At 37.5% G+C, this 20,940-nt stretch overlaps 1 protein-coding gene across 3 annotated transcripts; it reads left to right on the forward strand.

Moving 5' to 3' along the window:
* The first annotated feature begins 369 nt into the window (after positions 1-369).
* On the forward strand, positions 370-19,125 carry LOC127987904 (helicase ARIP4). Of its 3 annotated transcripts, none has more exons than XM_052590345.1 (22): positions 370-652; positions 2,689-2,858; positions 3,026-3,251; positions 5,348-5,460; positions 5,546-5,659; positions 6,615-6,850; positions 6,939-7,121; positions 7,210-7,343; positions 9,931-10,127; positions 10,217-10,559; positions 10,685-10,862; positions 10,993-11,214; positions 12,351-12,469; positions 12,618-12,727; positions 13,961-14,060; positions 14,140-14,345; positions 14,434-14,609; positions 15,142-15,338; positions 15,428-15,606; positions 15,687-15,776; positions 15,870-15,959; positions 16,653-19,125. In XM_052590345.1, exons 2-22 carry the CDS (start codon positions 2,741-2,743, stop codon positions 17,591-17,593), a joined length of 4,272 nt encoding a protein of 1,423 aa, XP_052446305.1. In that variant the 5' UTR covers positions 370-652; positions 2,689-2,740; the 3' UTR covers positions 17,594-19,125. The 3 variants fall into 3 exon arrangements, with proteins under 3 accessions (XP_052446305.1, XP_052446306.1, XP_052446307.1); XM_052590346.1 differs by lacking the exon at positions 370-652 and adding an exon at positions 679-908; XM_052590347.1 differs by lacking the exon at positions 370-652 and adding an exon at positions 2,002-2,023.
* Positions 19,126-20,940: the final 1,815 nt, after the last annotated feature.

Raw genomic sequence — 20,940 nt, forward strand, 5'->3', positions numbered from 1 at the left:
ATTATTTATAACAATACAGCCTTAAGCAAAATGTAAAACCTAGCTTGAACATTTTTAAGCAACCTTTCCATAAACACAGCTGTTTTATAACATACAACACAGCCTACAATGAAATGTATGTTTATTACATAATGCATTACATAATACTGCAAGTATAGCTTTACCTGTCATAAATATAAAACGTCACATATAGGCTACTGTTTTATATGTATGGAATAATTTAATACAATGCTTAAAATACATGCATAATAATAATAAAAAGCTACATCCCAAAACGAAAAAATAAAAATAAAGATGAAAGTACATGCTTCCTGACTGAAACGATGTAGGCCTGCATACTTGTCTTATCTTGAACTTCTTTTGTAAGTCATCCGTCTGGATTATTCCAGGCATTTACACAACACCCGAGCGTGTTGTATTTACTTTTATGCAACCGTGAGTGATTACGAAACCCTCTCAGAGTGACACTGAGCCCCCCGGACCGTGAGGAGCGGAACCTTCAGACCCGGTCTGTGCGCCTCGGGGGCGTCTGAGCGCGCTGCTTCGGCTCAATTGATAGATAAAATACAAGAATCGGAGGACTACATTAATTAATATTAATAATTTAACGAGTCACAGCGCAGCCGAGGGATCCGGACCAGGGTGTAAAAAGGTAAGACGCCGGTTTACCACCACACACTCTTGTGTAAGAGGCGATCTTGTGTTTATTAGTTATCTTTGAGCACAGTTAGCGCGGAAGCTAACGTCAACAAAAGAGCGCATCGCACGCCCGTGCTAACACGCTAACGGCTAGCACGCTCGGGAGGCACCAAATAACGATGTGTTTTATACACAACGCGTATAAAGCGGTACAAAACATCTGTGTGTATGTGTTTACAGTGGCTCGGGGGTCGTATCGCGGATCTTAGGTGAGTTTTCCGCCTGGTTGTTCTTCTGTTAGCAGCGCCGATGGTCACCAAGTACAGTTATGTAAACGTGCCTCATTCAGTGCAGTCCACAAAAGCGCTTTAAAACACTTTTATGTTATGCCCGATACGAAAATAAGACAATGTGCTTCTAGTGCGGTGGTATATGATGTGGGTTTGTGTTTTTGTTTGATGGAAACTGTGTTGTGGTGAGCGCAGGTGCAGCTGATCTCTCTCATAATGGAAGAGATGAAATTTAGTGAGGTTTATCGTGTTTCTGCTCTTGTTTTGTGATGTAAGAGTCCAGGTCAGTGGGTTTATAATGGTCTGATGGTTCATGTGTGGGATTGCGTTTCCATCCACACGGATTCAACATCTGGTTTGACTCGAAGTCATTGATTTCTACTGTCCTGTAAAATAATAGAAAGATTGACCTCAAACCAACAGTTCACTTAAAAGTGACGGCTCTGTCATCTTTAACTGTCCTTCATGTCATTTACAAACTGCCTTTGTCACATGATTTACCACAGACACAAGCATGTTTGTTTTTGAAAAGTGGGTTCATCCCATAATGGTGTTTATACTGTAAAAACTGTATATTCTATGACCCTACAACAAACCCTACACCTAACCCTCACAGGAAACTTTGCGCATTTTTACTTTCTCAAAAAACTCATTCTGTATGATTTATAAGCGTTTTGAAAAATGGGGACATGGGTTATGTCCTCATAAGTCACCCTCTCCTTGTAATACCTGTGTCATACCCATGCCATTACACAGAGCTGTGTCCTGATATGTCACAAAAACATGCCCACACACACACACACACACAGAGAGGGGAGTGTAACTGATACAGGTTTATGAAGACCGCCTGAAGAGATCTTTGTTAAAGTTGTTTATCTGTACTGAAGCCCAAGCGGCGTCGGTCGGTCGGTCTGCTGAGGCAGGTGTGTGTGTGTGTGTGTGGGGCGGAGCGGATGAGTGTGTGTTGTGGAACAGGCTGTGCTGTACTGTGTGAATGTGTCAGTGTGTCACAGGCAGCGTGGCCTACATTCACACACCGCTCGCTCGCTGCCTGCCAAGCGCTCGCTGCCTTCTCTTATATAACCCGCGCTTATGTAAGAAGCCTGAATCTCTCACTCCCTCTTCTGTTTTTTTCTTCTTCTAGCTCCTTCTGTTTCTTCTCATTACACTTTTTTTTTTTTAGATAAGATTTCTTTGGTTACTCTTTGTTCTTGTTGCTGAACTGTGTTGCTCTGATGTTTGATCACAGCTGAGACTCGCCTGGTTTGAAGTGAATTTCGCAATAATACGAACAGTTTAGTTTTGTAGTTACAATTTAGCCTCTTAGCTGAAAAGTAAACATAGTAGCCAAACCAGAATGTGTTTTTTTTTATCTTATGCTGATATACGTTCACAAGTTTGGGGCCAGTTCTAATTGGCACTAAAATAATTGCATACGTTGATCTTGTCTATTCATTTTGTATGTATTTCATTTGTTGAAAAAATATTTCGGAAAACCCTGGGCGTTCGATCGGTGCATCTTTTATTCTAATAAGCCGATTTGCTGCTCAAGATACATTTATCAAGAAAGTTGTGCCGTGAAAACAGTACCACATTTTTATTTCAGGGATCTTTGGTTAACAGAAAGTTCAACGGAAATGCATTTATTGAAATTGACATCTTTTGTAAAGTTACAAACCTTTTTGTCCTTGATAAAGTAACATTTAATCTTCTCCAAAAGAAAGAATAAGACTTCCTGTTGACTGTGTTTGTTCTTCAGGGGGTTTGAATGAAGATGTGTAAGTAATGCTCTTGGAGACCCAGGCGACGTCATGTCAGAAGAGGCGATCTCAGGGAGCGACCTGGAGCCCAGCCTTAACAGCGAGGAGGAAGAGGACATGGAGGAGGAAGAGGATGTAGAGAACGATGGCGATGATGAGGAAGATGACGGTGAGCCCTGTTTTCAGTTCACACCACCATCTCTCTCAACCAAACGCCTGCTTGCATTGAATGAGACGTGTTTGCATGAGGATAAAAGCATAGCGTCGTCGATAATGTGTGCACTCTGGTGTTAGTCCGTGAATCAATTATTGATGGCGTGGTATTTCGATCAACAGATCAGCCTGAGAGTCCGGAGGCCGAGGATCAGAGAGATGCGACCAGCCCGGCACCTACCTCACCGATGTCCCGAGACTCCAGCCCTGCGTCCACCTCACGGACGTCATCCCGGCACGGCTCTCCACCCCCATCCAGCCCGGACAGCCACAGCAACACATCAGCCAACAGCAACACCAAGAAGAAGTCCAAAACCTCTAAACCCGCTCACCTGAGGAGGAACATCCGGTAGGGAGCTCCCTTTGATGATAATGCATTACTTCCCATCTGCTTTTATTTAGGGGCGGTTCCAGACGGTTTTTTTTTTTATTATTATTAATTTTTGTCAAAACTCTATGAGGCATGTATCAAAGCAACCAGCTGCGAAGTGAATCACAACATTACAAACTTTGATTTGAAGCAGTTTAGTTATAAAGAAATAAAGACTAAAGATAAAAGGTACAGGACTTTGTACTTAATGTGGGAAAGAACTACAATCCCATGAAGCATCGCAAATGACATAATTGAATTAAAACAAGTGGAGAATAAAAAAAATTAAAAAAAACTTGTATAAAGTTGTTGATTTTAACCATAGAAACTATATATTTTCTGACCAAACACTACAGAAAAAAAAACATTGTTTTTTATTTTTATTTTGAGTTCAGTATTTTAGTTTTTGGGCTATTTGGCTATTCATAACATTTAGTTTCAGACTTGCACGAAGAAAATTTTCTAAATGCACTTTGAAGTGTTTTTTTTTTATTTTTATTATTACAGTAAAGACTCCAGACTGTGACTAAAACTATAAACTTAAAATGTACTTATTTTGCTTTATTCATGCTCTATTGCATTTTAAGATTTTTACTTGACCTGTTGTCTACACGATTCAATTCCTGCATTTTATTCATTAATAAAAACCGACTGAAAGTGTGAAAGACATACACTCTTGAAAATAAAGATGCTTAATAGTTCATCACAGAAGCATTTCTGGTTCCACAAAGAATCATTCAGTCAAAGGTTCTCTAAAGAACCATATCTTGCTCCACTTTTTAGAATCTGAAGAATCTTCTTTTGCAACAAAGAACCTCTTGTGGAACGTGAAGGTTCTTCTTCAGATGTTAAAGGTTCTTTATGGAACCATTTAGACAATAAAAAGTTCTTCTGTGGCATCGTGAAGCACCTTTATTTACAGGATACAGGAGCAGCCCAAACCTGGAACGTTAGTTTCCAGGTCATCTATGGATTAAAATGCTGATAAAGTCAAGAAAAGATCCGACGTAAACGCATGACAATATGACTGATATAAAAAAATAATAATAATAAAAATAATAAAACATTTTTATTCTGTGGCACCCTAAAAAAAAAATCATTTGGCGCCTACATTTTTTTCTTATTGGAGCCAATGCCCTGACACTTTAATTGTGTTTGTATGAATTACAATGCCTATATTTAAAGGGGGTTTTATCTTTAAAAAAATGTTTCCTCCTGTTCAGTAGCACTTATATAATCCAACAAAATTTACAGTTTTATTCTTAACTATATTCTGAAGAATTTTACTGTGGGGTTTGCTCACATAACACATACTTTGTTTTTTATAACATTTTATTCCTAAAAACATGGTAAAGTTTTAGTTTTTTTCTAGCTGTTGACAGTATTTTGTGATTTATGGAGTGATGATAAGAGATGAAAAACCTTTGAGTCTAATTTCAGCAAAATGAAACAAGAATTGTAAATCTGGCTTTATCCAGTGTTCTGGAAAATGTTTCCAAATGAGTGCATATTCAATTAGTTATTGCTTAATCTGTGTGTTTGAATGTAACATTTCAGAAAAGCTGTAATGAAGAACATGCTTGCAATTCTCAATCTAGTAAACTATAATGCAATATGCAAAAAACGCAAATGCATGCAAATATTTAAGTGTTTTCACAGCATAGCATCTCAAGTTTCTGATTGGTGGAATTTTCCGTCTAAAAAATGATGGGTGATGTAGTTTTTCACAACAAATTCAGTATGATTTTAAAAATAAAATGAATTTAATACAAATAGATGGCTTCGACAAAAGCATGTTCCTTTAATTAACAACCTCATAACTTACAAGTCTGTCTGTAAAGTTTTAAGAGAAGTAAGAAGTGTTTACTTCCGACTTCCTCTTGTCTTGTTAATGCTAACCAAACACAATAAGCATCTAACAACAGGAAGTGTTGTTTCTCTCGGTTTGTATCTTGGTCATAATTGCCCACACTAAACCCTTATTGATCCAAAATTGCCCTGTGTGTTTGTTAATGACGTCACGATTACAGTCATCTGTCTCCCTGCTAATATCATCTTTCCCCTCCGACATGCAGGAAGGTCCTCAAGGAGCACCAGCTGGAAGCGGGAACCAAAGCCGCCCAGCAGGAGGAGCTCGAGCGACGGCGGCGTCTCGAACAGCAGCGCAAAGACTTCCCCCTCCACGCAGGTGAGACTCGACTGCTGCCCGCTGCTCCTCTGCAGAAGTGTTGGTGTTGTCATGACTTAATTTGTTGCGCTGTCGCCGTTGTCAGATCTATCCACTGCAGTGCCAGGTCTCAAACAAGAAGTGATCTGTCTGGACAGCAGCGGAGACGAGGGCGAGGCTAAAGAAGCTCCGCCCCCTCAGCTGCCTGCCCTCAGAGATGGTAAAGTCAAGTATTAGTTCTAGTACAGTATTATTTAGCTACATTAATTATATACATATTATTTAATATTTCTTATTATTTACATATGTTTTTATTATTAAATTATATATGCTAGAAACTAGTTTGGGTGGATATATATATATATATATATATATATATATATATATATATGTATATGTGTGTGTGTGTGTGTGTGTTTGTATTTATTTATTTTTTATTATTATTAAACATAATTATTTACAAATGATTTTTGGTCAACTTTTAATATTATTTGCATATATCATAATTATTTAAAATGTTTAAAAGTAATTTTTTTAACAGTAACAATAACATTGTATGTAAATAACATTTGATATAAAATTACGTAATTTATTAAACATATTTATTGTTAATATTTAAAATGTGTTGTGATAAAAGTTTGATAACAAAAATGTTTGTAAAAATACAATTCTAACATTTAAAACGATTTTATTTACATAATTTAATTTTATTTATTTTTTAATTATAATACATTTAAAATTAATATTAACAATAATATGTGTAAATTATTCAAATGTTTAATGTATGTTTAATTTTATTGTATAATTGTTTTCTGTTCAATTTTATGTCTGTGTATAAATTAAAATGTGATTATTGTTGTAACATTTATTAATCTAATGCTTAATAAATCTCATTTATTATTAACATATTTCAAATGTAATGCTTATATATATATATTTTTTTTTTTTATTATTATTATTATTGTTTTTTTAAAACAACAACATGTTTACCTAATATACATATGTATTTATCAAGTTTCATGTAACAAAAAAAAAAGTGTATATGTATTTTAAGAAAATATTTTTATACTTAAAAATAAATATACTGCATATTTTCAAATATTTATATAAGCAAGCATATTCTTAAGAAGCAAGTTGTGGTTTAGGTATCTTGATGTTGATTTGTGTTTCTCCAGATGTGATTGAGTTGAGTTCAGGTGATGAAGACACCCTGCCGATAAGCAGCGAGGAAGACAACAACGAGGATCGCTCCGTCACTCCCGGGACAGAGGAGAGCAGTGGGTCACACGTGAACGACAGCCTCAATCAGCCAGACGCCCAGGGAAGAGTGCTGGTCAATATCAATCACCCAGGAGACGAGGAGGACCTGTTCCTCGCCCCGCAGCTCGCCCGCGCCGTCAAACCACACCAGGTACACGCATTTCTGCCATGAGATGAGCTTTTCTCCATTTCACTTGGACGTGGAGCCAGTTTGTCGACGTCTCTTCCTCTTCTTCCAGATCGGTGGTATTCGTTTCCTGTATGATAACCTGGTGGAGTCTCTAGAGCGCTATAAGAGCAGCAGTGGCTTCGGCTGTATTCTGGCTCACAGCATGGGCCTGGGCAAAACCCTACAGGTCATCTCCTTTATCGACGTCCTGCTGCGGCACACTGGGGCCAAAACTGTCCTCGCCATTGTACCTGTGAGTGTCTGAGAAGCAGAGACGGTCCGGGGTGGTGTTTGTTTCTCTGTCAGAGAGGTGTGAGTCTCATGTCTCCTCTCGTCTCCAGGTGAATACACTACAGAACTGGCTGGCTGAGTTTAATCTCTGGCTGCCTGCTGCTGAGTCCCTTCCCCCCGACACGGATCCAGCCCAGGCTTTACCTCGAACCTTTAAGGTTCACATCCTCAACGATGAGCACAAGTATGAGCGCTTCACTTCCTCTTATTTGCACTTCAAATATTATTATGGTGAATCTCACTGAAAGAGTATTATGTCTAGGTCATATTGCACCCCTAAATCAAAAGAGAGAAGTTTTTATATTGGTTTAATATTGTGACATTATTTATAGATAATTAAGAACATTTCTGTCCTAAGTTGTCATTGACATAATTCCATTGTCATTTTTGTGATAGGAATATGTTAATAATGTTTTATATATATATATATATATATATATATATATATATATATATATATATATATACTAATAAATTAATTACAAAATGACAATGTTAACAAATTAAGTTAATAAAACAATATATTAATAATGTCTGTTATTCACATAATCATAAAATGAATGAAATGCTTAATTTTATGGTGATTTAAATAAAAAATAAAAAAAACATTGTTTTAATGTAACAAGAATCACCATTGAATATGTTAACACAATGTAATTTTTTTTCAGTTATTTATTATCATTATTATTAATTTATTATAATAGATGTGTTATAATATAATTAATAACAGATTACAGTGATGTATTTAAATATATATATATATATATATATATATATATATATATATATATATATATATATATATATATATTAGTGATCGACCGATGTATCGGTTTACCGATATTTTTCCCGATATTTAAGCATTTTTCCATAATCGGGTATCGGTTTTGTAATATCGGATTCGCCGATTTACGGCGCCATCTTGTGGCCGTTTTGAGATTTCCGCCATTGCAGCCCGGGCGTCTGAGGTGATCAGTCAACAACAACTCAGTGCACAGGTAAATATATGTTCTACTTGGTTTGCTTTAATTAATCAACTTTATTTAACATAACAGACATGCACAAATGAGATCTGAGACATAAATTCCTGATATAGTTAATTTATGCAGCTTGTTTCTAAACAATTGAGACGAACTCATCGAGTTACGTAGTGTTCGTCATGTCCTGCTCCAATAAAGACGTATCTTTAAATGAATTAAATAAAACAGACATGAATGAGTGCATGTTGAAAATAAAAAAAATGTTTTTTTTATTCTTTTATTATGTGTTTTATGTTCTGTCGCTGTTATTCTGTTGTACTGCGGAGCTTCTGTCACGAAAACAAATTCCTCGTACGCTATGTGTAAACATACCTGGCAATAAAGCTCATTCTGATTCTGATTCTGATTCTGAAAAGCGTTGAATTTAATTCTCTATCTGTTGTATTTGCTCACCATTAGTCTAGAAGAGAAAGTTTGTTCATATTGCTTAGCAACTGACGGATGATCTGGAGGCTTAAGCACGGCCACTGAATGAAACTTTTGACAAGATTATCTTGTTTAAACACACTAGATTATATTATCATTTACTACATAACAATTATTTCGCTAATACACATATACATATACCGCTTTGTGGAAATTAATTATTTATTATCTCCATGCGCGATCGCGGTTGATTAAATTATAGTCAAACAGCACTTTGTCAGTTGGCATTTCATGATCTAACGTTAGATTGAATCTAGATCATAAAATGCCAACTGACAAGTGCTGTTTAACTTTATATAGTCTCGGGAAAAAAAGTTTGTTCATATTTCTCAGCACCTGACTGGGTTGATGATCAGGAAGCCTCATGCACGGCCACTGCATGAAATTTTTGAAGGAAGCAGGCTTACAGGGCAGAATGCTGAAAGACTCTGTTTTCTACACTAAAACCTAGTTCTGCTTAACTGGGAGTATTAAGTTACACTATTAAATAGCTATGCACTCCTAAATAGCCCTCCCGCCCCCACCAATATGTTAGAATCATTTTTGTGCTTTATTTTTTTACCCGTTTTTATTTTTTTACCTCATCAAAGCTTTTATTTTAAAACAAAGACACTTGCACTTGCACAGTGCACTTAAATTTTATGGACTCAGACCCCTCTATTTATTTGTGTATAAATATAAAGTTTTTTTTGTATGCAAGGAAGGAGTGATTGTTATAAATAAAATGTTTTTTTTCAGCTCATTTGTGTTGTAATAATTGTCAGAAACAGAAGTATAACAGTAAATAAATATCGGTTCTGCATATCGGTTATCGGGTACATAAACATGCAAATAATCGGTATCGGTATCGGTTATAAAAAATCAATATCGGTCGATCACTAATATATATATATATATATATATATATATAATATTTATGTGTGTGTAATTTATATACAATGTTATTTAAATTTAGTGTCATTTGTTATAAAAAATGTTTCAATATTTTTATTACATGTTAATTAAATTATTTGTGTTATAATATTAATTAAATGTTAGAGAAAATGTGCTGTATTGTCATGTAACAATAATTTTACACTGACAGAATAAAATTTGGTCTCAAAAATAGGCTATATATTATGGAAAATATAATTATCTATTAAATTTTTTTTTCAAGATTTACCCACAAAATGAAGAAATATAAAATCTCTCACGATATGTTTGGGATCTTTGTTGTTAAAGTGTTTATGTTGGTAAAATTCATCAGTAGTTCAGTGGCTTGTAGCATCTGTTGACACATCAATGTATTTCTTGCATCTGGTCCAGAACCACAGTGGCCCGGGCCAAAGTCGTGGAGGACTGGACTCGTGACGGCGGGGTGCTGCTAATGGGGTACGAGATGTACCGCCTGCTGTCTCTCAAAAAGAGCTTTGTGACCGGCCGCAAGAGGAAGTCCAAGAAACCCGCGGGACCTGTAATAATTGACCTGGACGAGGAGGACCGTCAGCAGGAGCTCATGAAAGGTCCGTCGGGGATTGCGGGTGGAAAATGTTTGCCGTTTACTCTGGTGATGGTCTATAATGAGTTTTTGCGTGTCCTCTGTGGTGTTCAGGGATTGAGAGAGCACTGTCACGCCCTGGGCCGGATGTCGTCATATGTGACGAGGGCCACCGTATCAAAAACTGCCACGCCAGCACCTCGCAGACACTGAAGAACATCCGGTCCCGGCGGAGGGTGGTTCTCACCGGATACCCACTGCAAAACAACCTGATCGAGTACTGGTGCATGGTGGATTTCGTCCGGCCCGATTTCCTCGGTACGCGGCAGGAGTTTAGTAACATGTTCGAGCGGCCCATTCTGAACGGCCAGTGTATAGACAGCACACCGCAGGACGTCCAGCTCATGAGGTACAGGAGTCACGTCCTGCACAGTCTGCTGGAGGGCTTCGTGCAGAGGTGAGCTATCATTATTAAATATTTATTCTTATTTTGGGTCACAGTTTTTGCTTGCAGAACAACAATGGCATTTTTGAGTTGCACAATTTATTTGTAAAAAATAAAGCTGTTTTCTCTGTGGCCAGGCGAGGTCATGATGTTCTCCGTAATCAGCTTCCGGCGAAAGAGGAGCACGTGATCCTGGTACGACTGTCCCGCCTGCAGAGGGCGCTCTATACGGAGTTCATGAACCGCTTCAGGGAGGCGGGAAACACCGGGTGGCTCGGACTCAACCCACTTAAAGCTTTCTGTGTTTGCTGCAAGGTACTTCCACCCCAAAGACGCACCTGTTGTGTACCTTATATATATATATATATATATATATATATATATATATATATATAGAGAGAGAGATAGTTGTTGATATACGTACGACTCTTTTGTGCATCCGTAGATCTGGAATCATCCGGACGTTTTGTACGAAGCTCTGCAGAAGGAAAATCTGGCCAATGAGCAAGATCTTGACCTGGATGACCTCAACTCCACCGGCGCGACCCGCTGCTCCGCTCCGGGAATAAAGGGCAAGTCGTCCGACCCGGCCAACAGCAAGATGGCTGCTATGGGACCCCTGAACCCCTTACAGGAGAAGGCCAACCAAGTCATCACATATGAATGGGTAACACTGCACACTTTAGAATGTGATGCATGTTTCTGTGATGTTTTACATGTTAACCAGTGTTTTCAGTGGCTAATTTCACAGTATATTTAAAAAAAAGTGGCGCTTACAAACCAGCTGTTGTCAACAAAAGCTTTAATGGGGCGTTTACACCAGATGCGACTTGGTGTTGTGGGGGGCTTCTGCCAGTTGAGTTCACGCAGCATTGAGGTTTCAACTACCATTTATTCTGATAATTTTCAAAATATTACCGTTATTATATCATTAAATGTAATTTTAAAAGTATTTCAGGTGAGAATGTAGTTGTTTAAAAATATGTGGTTTATTTATAAAGACAGCGCAATTTAAAAACACATTTAAAAATGTGTTTCGCCGTTTTCGGAGAGGCATCTGGTGTGAACTCACCATGAGACATGAGTTTTTGCCAAACCAGAAGCTTGTTGGTATAACTTTTGAAAATAAGACAGTTATGTATATTAGTTTATTATAATATTATAAATTGTACCATAAACTAAAAATATTATATTACTTTTTAGTTTTTTTTTCCCAGTGAAATATTTCAATAGTTATATTTATTCTGTATTAAATGGTCATATTTCTTTATATATTTATTTAGTTCAAACTATTCACTTTTAAATATTTATGCTTTTACTAATGTATATTATTTACACTAATAATGCAATAATTATTAAACTAATAATAAATATAATTGTATCTATTATTATTTTATACATTTAGATTTTTATATTGTTAGATTCTTCTTCTTATTAAAATGTTATTAAATCTTATTAAAACAACTACAGCAAACATCAAGCTTTTTTAATGCATTAAAAAAATTAGTGCATTTAACAATTAGTGTTTTTCCCCCAAATCGTGCAGTCCTCGGAACACATTGTTCTCTTTCTCATTTGCCTTTAGCATTTAGTTTTTAACTTATAATGTTAGAAATTGCAGTCTTGTCTCTTAGAAGCAGCTGTTTTTGCTGCTGTACCTTTAAGACATTTCTATAAGTAAATATTCTGATTGGTCTTTGTTTGCGCCAGGCTGCTGAACTTTGAATAGATTTTATTTGGAAATGTTGAGGGTCATGATGTAATTTCTGCATATTATGAACACATTTGAATCCTTTGTTTTAGGCAAAAGACATCATGAGCAACTACCAGACTGGTGTTCTGGAGAACTCGGCCAAAATGGTTCTGCTGTTCCACCTGATTGACGAGAGTGTCAAACGAGGAGATAAAATGCTTGTTTTCAGGTGGGAAACATTTGCAGTTTTTATGTGTGACAGTGTTTGCCTCTTTCTGTAATCTCTCCTTACTCATCCTGAACTGTCAGTCGCGCTGTTATTTTACACTGACCTCAACGTTTACACTGGCTTCTTTATCTGTGTGTGATTCTTGCAGTCAGAGTTTATCAACGCTTACGGTTATGGAAGATTTCCTGAGTCGGAGGCCCATGCCGATCCAAACAGAAGCTGGGATGCAAAACTGGGTCCGGAACGTCAATTACTACAGTGAGTTTTCAGTCGTTTGCTGATGCCAAGAACCAGCGTTGGTATTGTAAGAAAGCTTGGGTTTACGCAAGATGTGTATTTGGGATAAATTAATTCCTTAATGTGAAATTCGAATGGTGTGTCGACTAGATTAGACTGTATAGAAATGTACCAGACTGTACCTCAGTTGGTCAGAACAAAGCGCGACAGACTTGTTACTTGTTCAGATGACCATCTATGGTGAAAACTCTTGTTTGGGTCCTATCTCCAAGATGTAGGGTAGAGTCTGTGATTACTAAGTACAGCGTGCGTTGACTGACAGCTACACATCCACCTCAAAACAGATTCATCCGCGCTGGAATGTTACTCCACAAGGAACTGTAATTCCAGGTTTTCAAATATAGATGGCAACAAAGAGGCAAAACGTATGGACCGCAGCTTAAAAAGTAACAGAAATTACAAAAATGCACAAAGTTTTACTGAAAGCTTCTTCCCTTTGAAGGACCCTCTTCCTGACAAATAAATGCAGCTGTATTTTTAATGAATGAAATGGAAACTGGAGCAGTTATTAGAATTTTAAAATGAAAATTTAACTGATTGAATTTTAACTTCTATACATTTTGGAAATAATATAATAATCATTATAGTTAATAATTAATTCGTAATTAATTAAAATGTATTTAAAATAAAATAAAAAGACCGCTATATTTTTAAAAGCCTTGTTTATACTGTGTGAAACGAAACTAATACATGTGAATAAGTGTCTTATAAGTTTAATAACAATAAAATAACTATTATAATCTGTAATATTCATGTTATGTTGCTTTTAAGTCATAATTTAAGCATTTATTATTTATTCGTGAATAAAATATGATCTATAATATATCTAGAGAAAATAAAATCACGAAAATTTGCTATTCAAATATTTTAGCAGTGCATCTCAAAACACTAGTGCTGTCAAACGATTAATCGCAATCAATCACTTTCAAAATAAGTTTTTAGTTAAGTTATAACATCTTAAATATATACATTTTTGTGTGGATTTATATAGAAATAATAAACAAAGTACACATTTTATTTTGGATGTGATTAATCGCGATTAATCGTTTGACAGCGCTACAGACCCATATTAAATATTTATTAATAATTTTCATTTCTGTGGCCTATAGGTCAGCTTCCTAAGGTTTGTTGTCGTTTATAGTATTTGTTCTTTCTAAATTCACAGTTTTTTGTTTGCTTTTTGTCTCATTGCAGGGTTGGATGGGAGCACATCGGCTTCAGAGAGAGAAAGACTCATCAACCAGTTTAACGACCCGGCAAACAACCAAGCCTGGGTCTTCCTGCTGTCCACCAGGTGAACTTGAGCATAAAATATATTCCACAAATACAGACAAAACAATGAGGTCTGGACTAACAGGCTGCTGTGTTTGCAGGGCTGGTTGTTTGGGGGTGAATCTGATCGGCGCTAATCGCGTGGTGGTTTTCGACGCGTCGTGGAATCCGTGTCATGATGCTCAGGCCGTCTGTCGCGTATATCGCTACGGCCAGCGCAAGCCTTGCCACATCTATAGGCTGGTGTGTGACTTCACACTGGAGAAGAAGATCTACGACCGGCAGGTGTCCAAGCAGGGCATGTCTGGTAAGAGAGGGCGGAAAGTCTGCGAAATTATATATATTTTTGTCTTCATGTGAAAACAGTTCTGAGGTTATGATTACCTATTGACCAGATCGAGTCGTGGATGATTTGAACCCTGTCCTCAACTTCACCCGGAAGGAAGTGGATTCGCTGTTGCACTTTGTGGAGGAGGAGCCTGATCCCAGCCAATCAGAGCTGGTCCCTGGTGAGGACTTGGAAATTGTCATTAAACAAGCCTGCCTGTTATATCCACACCTCTTAACCAAGGTAAGTACTCTTTCCACACCAGTTTTCAAATGTATTATTCCAAACAAAGTTCTTTCATGCAGAAGGGGGAGCTTCCTGCGATTGAGCGGCCATATTGAGCATTGCATTTTTCCCCATTCAAAACTAGTGACACGTCTTGGGTATTTTAGTCTTTAATATAACCTTAGTGAAACATCCAGTCCTGTAACATATTATCTTTATCTGTATTATACATCAGCTATTAAGTTTCCAATTTGAACTATTCTGGCTAAATTATGAATCCTACTGGTGTGAACTTAAGGATATTAATTAGGTTGAGCTTACGTTACTATATAACCTTACTGGAGCATCCCATAACATAAGGACATTTTTATCAGAATTTCACACCAGCAAACATTTATACTATTTGGAATATTTCAGACATTCTAAATCCTACAATGCTGAAGGTTTAACTTATGAATATTGATAAGATTAAGTCACTAGAGTGCTAATATTCCTTCCTTAATAAGTCATTCAGTCGCCTATGCTAATATCGGTCTGTTTTTGACACCAGCATCCGTTCCATCACGAGTCTCTCCTGATGGACCGCAAGGATTTGAAACTGACCAAAGCGGAAAAGAGAGCAGCCAAAAAAAGCTATGAAGACGAGAAGCGGGCATCCGTGCCGTATCAGCGGCCCTCTTACGCACATTACTACCCAGCTAGCGACCAGAGACTCACCAATATCCCTGCTTTCAGCCAAAGGAACTGGTGAGTCCACCACAGAAACCCTAAATGTATCGGCCTTCTGTTTCAAGAGTATTTTAAAATGTGTTTGCTTATCCAAATCTTTCGTTCAGGCGGCCCCCTCCTCATTTAGAGGAGAAACCAGTTGCAAGCGTGAGGCCAGTTCAGTCCACACCCATTCCCATGATGCCCCGACAGGTACCCATGGGCGTCCCCGGTTCAAGCGCGGGATTCCCCGTCAACTACCTGCAAAAGGCCGGTGTTTATGTGCAGCGTGTTGTCACTACCACTGGTACAGTCAATTCACTTGTAGTGCTTGCAACTTCTTGTTCCCAGTTAGCTTCTTCATGATTAAATGTCTTTGCTCTGTAGATATTGTGATCCCTGGCTCCAACAGCAGCACAGATGTCCAAGCCCGGATCGGTGCAGGAGAGAGTATTCACGTTATCAGAGGATCCAAAGGTGCCTCAGTTTCAGAAAACTGTTGAGAGCATTGGCTGTTCACTGAGTGTTGGTAAGGTTCATTCGCTTACTATTCTGTCATTTTTACTGCAGGCACGTATATCAGGACCAATGATGGGAGGATATTTGCCATCCGCTCCGGAAAGCCAAGACCACCGGAAGGAGGAGCCTCAGCTTCAAGAGGTGTGCTAATTTGCTCATTTGTATTAGCAGTTCTTCTGGCATAAGTAGAAACACAATTGATCCCTTTTTATAGACTGTTAATGATAGTGATTGGGGGATATTCCTAATTCCGAACTTTTAAGCCATTCCTTTAACTGACATTCAGAAGATGATAAAACAAAAGAAATTAAATGAGAATTGTACCATTGTCTTTGAGTTTGAGGATAAATAGTTAGTATATGCTATGCACTTTCTATTGCATTCGATGCAAGTAGGAATATCAGAAAATTGATTATTGTGCAAAGAGCACCATTGCGCATTTTTCTAAAGACAAAAGATCTGTTGCTTCAAAGATCTTCCTTTTTGGGCCTCTGTTTCACATGATCTAGAGGTCTGTGTAGGATGGGTGTTTTTTTAGTCCTGTTCCTGCAATATTTTGTCCTGAATAAAGGCCCATTGATAAAGGTAGAGGGCAAAATGAAGATTGAAAACTTAACCTGAAACGGTTCATCTTTCCTACGACTCCCACACTCAATAATTCAAAACTTGATAGTATCCCGCAGTAGTCACATGCGTGTAGAGGCCTATACCTTGATCTAGACCACAGTTTTTGTTGTTGATGGTTTAATCCTCTACAATCTTTCAGTGACCACCTCAGATCTTTACCTAGTAGTCTACACCAACATAAACTAACAAAATCTTTCTGTCTCACAGAGGAATCGGGCCCTCCCTTGCATTCTGTCAGTAATGGTCGTGCATCGCCTCAGGAGCCAAAACGTTTATCCCTCGAGGCTCCTCCTCGTCCTTCGCCCCAAGACAGCCCCAAGCTGCTCCGAGAATTCCAGAGTAACAAGGACCCGGTTCCAGCAGGAGAAAACTTGCCATCTTCAGGAACACCCGAACCCTCCGAAGTGGACCGACCCATCCAGAACCCAGTTCGAATCCCCGACCAACACCGGCAGCTCAGCAGTGACATCGCGTCGTCTGTGGACATTCAAAGTTTGAAGCGGAAGCTTTTGGAAAGTCGGACATCCAAACAACTTGGCGTCAAACGGACCTCAACATCAACCGGTGTAGCCGGGAGTTACCCGGGATTTCCTTTAAGCAGCGGATATGGGTTCCCATCCATGGGACTGAACCCTGCCTTGCTGGGCGCACTGGGTCACATGACTCCCCCCTCTCTTGGAAGCAGGTCGCACCTCCTACAGCAAGCCGGTCAGACTCTGGGTGACCTACATGCCATGTTCCCCACTGATCCACTCGGACTTGGCATGTCCAACAGCACTCTTTCCACGACCTGCTCGACTAACACCACATCCAGCACCCATGCTGGAATTCTGGCCCCTTCTTTATCCTCTGTGCCCTCCTCGTCATCGTCCTCCACTTCCTCCTCGCTCACACCCTTTCTCATGAACCCCAGCATGGCAAGCATGCTCTCTGGCTTCCCGGTACCATTTTCCCAGCCGCTGTTCCCTGGGTCCCTACACCCTAGAGGCCTGTCCTCTGCGCCAACCCCTGCCTCCACTGCCTCCAATTTCCTCTCTTCCTCCGGCCTGCTGGGGGCAGCGTTCAACCGCCCCGACACGCACCCCTCGCTTGCAGAAAATGGCGAGAGCAGCTCGGACGACGATGTCATAGAGGTGATGGGCCAGTGATTGGCTGCCTTGGATTCCGTTGTTCCAAATGGAAGAATCCTATTGGATGGAGCTCAAAATATATAAATCCAAATGCTGAATATGCATGGAGTTAAGAAAGGCGATTATATATTTTTCTTTACCCTAAGGGACCAGAGTATGGGGCTAATGTGAAGAGCCCTAATCGTATCTATCCCGCGAGGGCCTGGACACGGACCTGAGGAATTCCCTCAGAGAGAATACCGAACTTAAATGTGATTGTCTTTACAGACTGTTTGTATTCGTAAGAGAATACTTTAGAGATACTTAGCCGTTTGCTAGACCTTGTAGCATCACCTGGAATGATAAACGGAAAAAACATATGTGACCTTTTTTATTATAATTGTAAGTACTACTATTACTTTTGTAAACGGTGGTCCTACATGAATATTCATATTCGTTTCAAATCGCAGACTGGGCAACGGGGGGGATTCGTAACAATTGAATCATAGAACGACAGAAGCCATGCCTAGCATTAGCACCGCCGAGACCTTTTTGCTTTCCTTTGAGAAAAAAACAAAAACAAGGAAAACCTTAAAAACTCGAATGTATTTTCATGTTAGCCTTTAAAATTTGGTGGAGGGGTGTAAGTTTAGTGCGTTTAGTTCGATCTTAGCCTTAAAGCAGACAAATGGATCTGTGTTCTCGTTCAATTGCGTAGCAAACAAAATCATCCGTTGTTCTCTACTGGGATCATCTTACGAATGTGTAGACTGTTATGCGACCCTATTAGTCGTTAATTGTTTCTAAATTTGCGCTTTGGATCATCTGTGCGCTCATTCAATTTTATCTGTGTTGGGGCTATAGTCATGACCAAAGTGTTCGTTGGGCCGTTTTGAAGAATCTCAATGTTTTAAATGTTTTTGTTAATGTTGACTCGTTTGCGCGCTGGTTGACCTGTGACTAACAGCCAATAACACTGTTCATTCTCTGTGCCTATTAGAGCTCTTTATTTTGACTCCTCCCACAGTCTGCTTTCTGATTGGCAGATACCCACATTGTGAACTTTGGCCTGAGTCTGCAGACGCTGTTATATAAAAACAATGGTGTGCATTTAACATGTGATTATATCTTTTTTTCATTGTTATTTGAATGTTTTTTTTTTTTTTTTTTTTTTTTTTTTTTACATCTTACGGCATACCTATGTATTAGTTTTGTTTTCTCTTTTAACTATGTACAAATTTAGCAGAAATATTTATTTATAATGCTGAAGAGTAATTCATTTTCATTCTTTTTTTATTTTTATTTTTGTACGTTTTCAATCTTTTTTTAAGAAGGAAAAAAATCCCTCTATCCGAGAGACGCAGGGTTTTTTTCCCCATAGGTGAGTTCAAGACCTCGATCTGTGAGCGTTTCAGCAGTCGAACCCGCAAACACACGTGATCTCATACAGACGCTGTCCAGGGAGGTGTCCACACGTCATCTCTTGTTCCCAGCATGGAGAGCAGTACATTCAAATGATATTGTATTTATTAAATATTGTTTTAACATAAATAAACATGACTCTTCCTGTATTTAGAATTACTATATATATATATATATATATATATATATATATATATATATCATATATATATATATATATATATATATATATATATATGGATGGATGGATGGATGGATGGAAGGATAGATATGACATATATAGATAGATATTAGATAGATAGATATGTGTGTCTGTGTGTGTATTTTTTATAACCGTTAATAAATATTCATATAATATAAATATTAACATCATGCACTTTATGCAGATTAAAAGTGTAAAATTGTGAAATGCAAAATATTAAGTGCACAAGCTTATGAAAAATCTACATACATCATTTGTTCATACAATAGGCATTATAAACGTGATATGTAATAGTAGAGAAAATCAAGATTTTTTACATTTTAGCAAAAAGGTTACCTGTTGTTTACAAATTAATATATTAATATTTTTTAAATAATTTATATAAAATAATAAAGTAAAACAAAAATGATTTTCACTACAGGAAACTTTGTCCAAATTTAAAAAAACAAAAACAGATCTCTGCCAATTTAGAAATATTTGCTCCTTACAATTTTAATACTTTATTCATATTTAAATTTATGAATAATAATAATATTTAATACGTTTTCGTAATGGTCTACAATTGTTTAATTAAACAGGAAAAAGATTTTGTGCAACATTTAAAAAAAAAACAAAAAAAACTTTGATTTGTCTTTGAGTTGCTTAAGATATCATCGTATGTACTCTGTAGCAGCGCAGCTCAGTGAATATGTTAATAAGCTCTCTTCAGCAACTGTTTACTGTCACGCTGCTCGCTGGATCCAGGTCTCATCGGCTCAGTGATGAAGCACAGCGGGACAGTTTAGGCTCCGACTCGTGATGGACGCTCATATTCCGCTTCTACTGACTCTTCTCAGATCTACACACTACAGGACATACACAATCAAACCCATTTGAGCTGCTCGCAATCTCAACCAGGAACTCTGATTTCCAGTAACAAACCACCTGTCAAAATAAAAGTCTCATACCTTAAATCTGATTTTTTCACAGAATATAAATACAATGTTTAATAATTGTTTGTTGTCACTGCTATAAATTAAAGTCTAAACACTTAACAGGATTCAAGAATTTGATCTAGCTTATGCCGAAGTCTTGTTGTAGGAAGGTATCTTTTATTTTGTCGATAATAGTAATAATTTCTTCCAGATTGCTCTGTTCTAGAAATTCCCCTGCTCGCGCTGACGTGGGATTAGATGTTTATATGCATGTCTTTCTTTCCATCGTTTGTCCTGCAGGGATCACACTGAACTTTGTTCCCCAGATTCCGCAAATTATTAAACCCTTCACAGTTCACTGTTATTTGTGTCAGTGTAGATTTAACTGAAATTAGACCTTTTTTTTTTATTAGTATTAATAAAATACAATATAACTGTGTATTATACAATTGTATTTTGAGAAAGTACGTTTATTTATATAGGAATATTGATAGATTAATTATAAAACAATTATAAACCTTCTTTGAAGGTATGTTTTTTTGTGTTTGTATTTATTTTTAGATTAACTATTTTCTATTTTACTATTACCTTTAAAAGTATGTTTTGTCTACTTTTTATTTAGATTTATTTAAATTATTATATTTATTTTATATTATGTTTTATTTTAATTTTATTGATTTTCAGTCAATTTATACAGGAGTCGATTACATTTTTACCTTGAATTACCTTATATAATAATAATAATAATAATGATGATGATGTGCGTACTCAAGTACTTCGTACCAGTTCACTTGAAGATTACACCACTTTTATTACAGAGTCATTCATTCACAGTTTCCGTGTGAAAC

Source organism: Carassius gibelio, chromosome B22 (assembly GCF_023724105.1).
Source record: "Carassius gibelio isolate Cgi1373 ecotype wild population from Czech Republic chromosome B22, carGib1.2-hapl.c, whole genome shotgun sequence".
NCBI lineage: Eukaryota > Metazoa > Chordata > Actinopteri > Cypriniformes > Cyprinidae > Carassius > Carassius gibelio.

What these genes read in the sequence shown, in the direction of transcription:
- LOC127987904 (XM_052590345.1), top strand. Translation starts at nt 2,741, where the DNA reads ATGTCAGAAGAGGCGATCTCAGGGAGCGACCTGGAGCCCAGCCTTAAC. An exon ending in AAGTCATCACATATGAATGG is followed by an intron (nt 11,215 to 12,350) that starts GTAACACTGCAC and finishes CCTTTGTTTTAG; the next exon opens with GCAAAAGACATCATGAGCAA. An exon ending in CGTTATCAGAGGATCCAAAG is followed by an intron (nt 15,777 to 15,869) that starts GTGCCTCAGTTT and finishes TTTTTACTGCAG; the next exon opens with GCACGTATATCAGGACCAAT.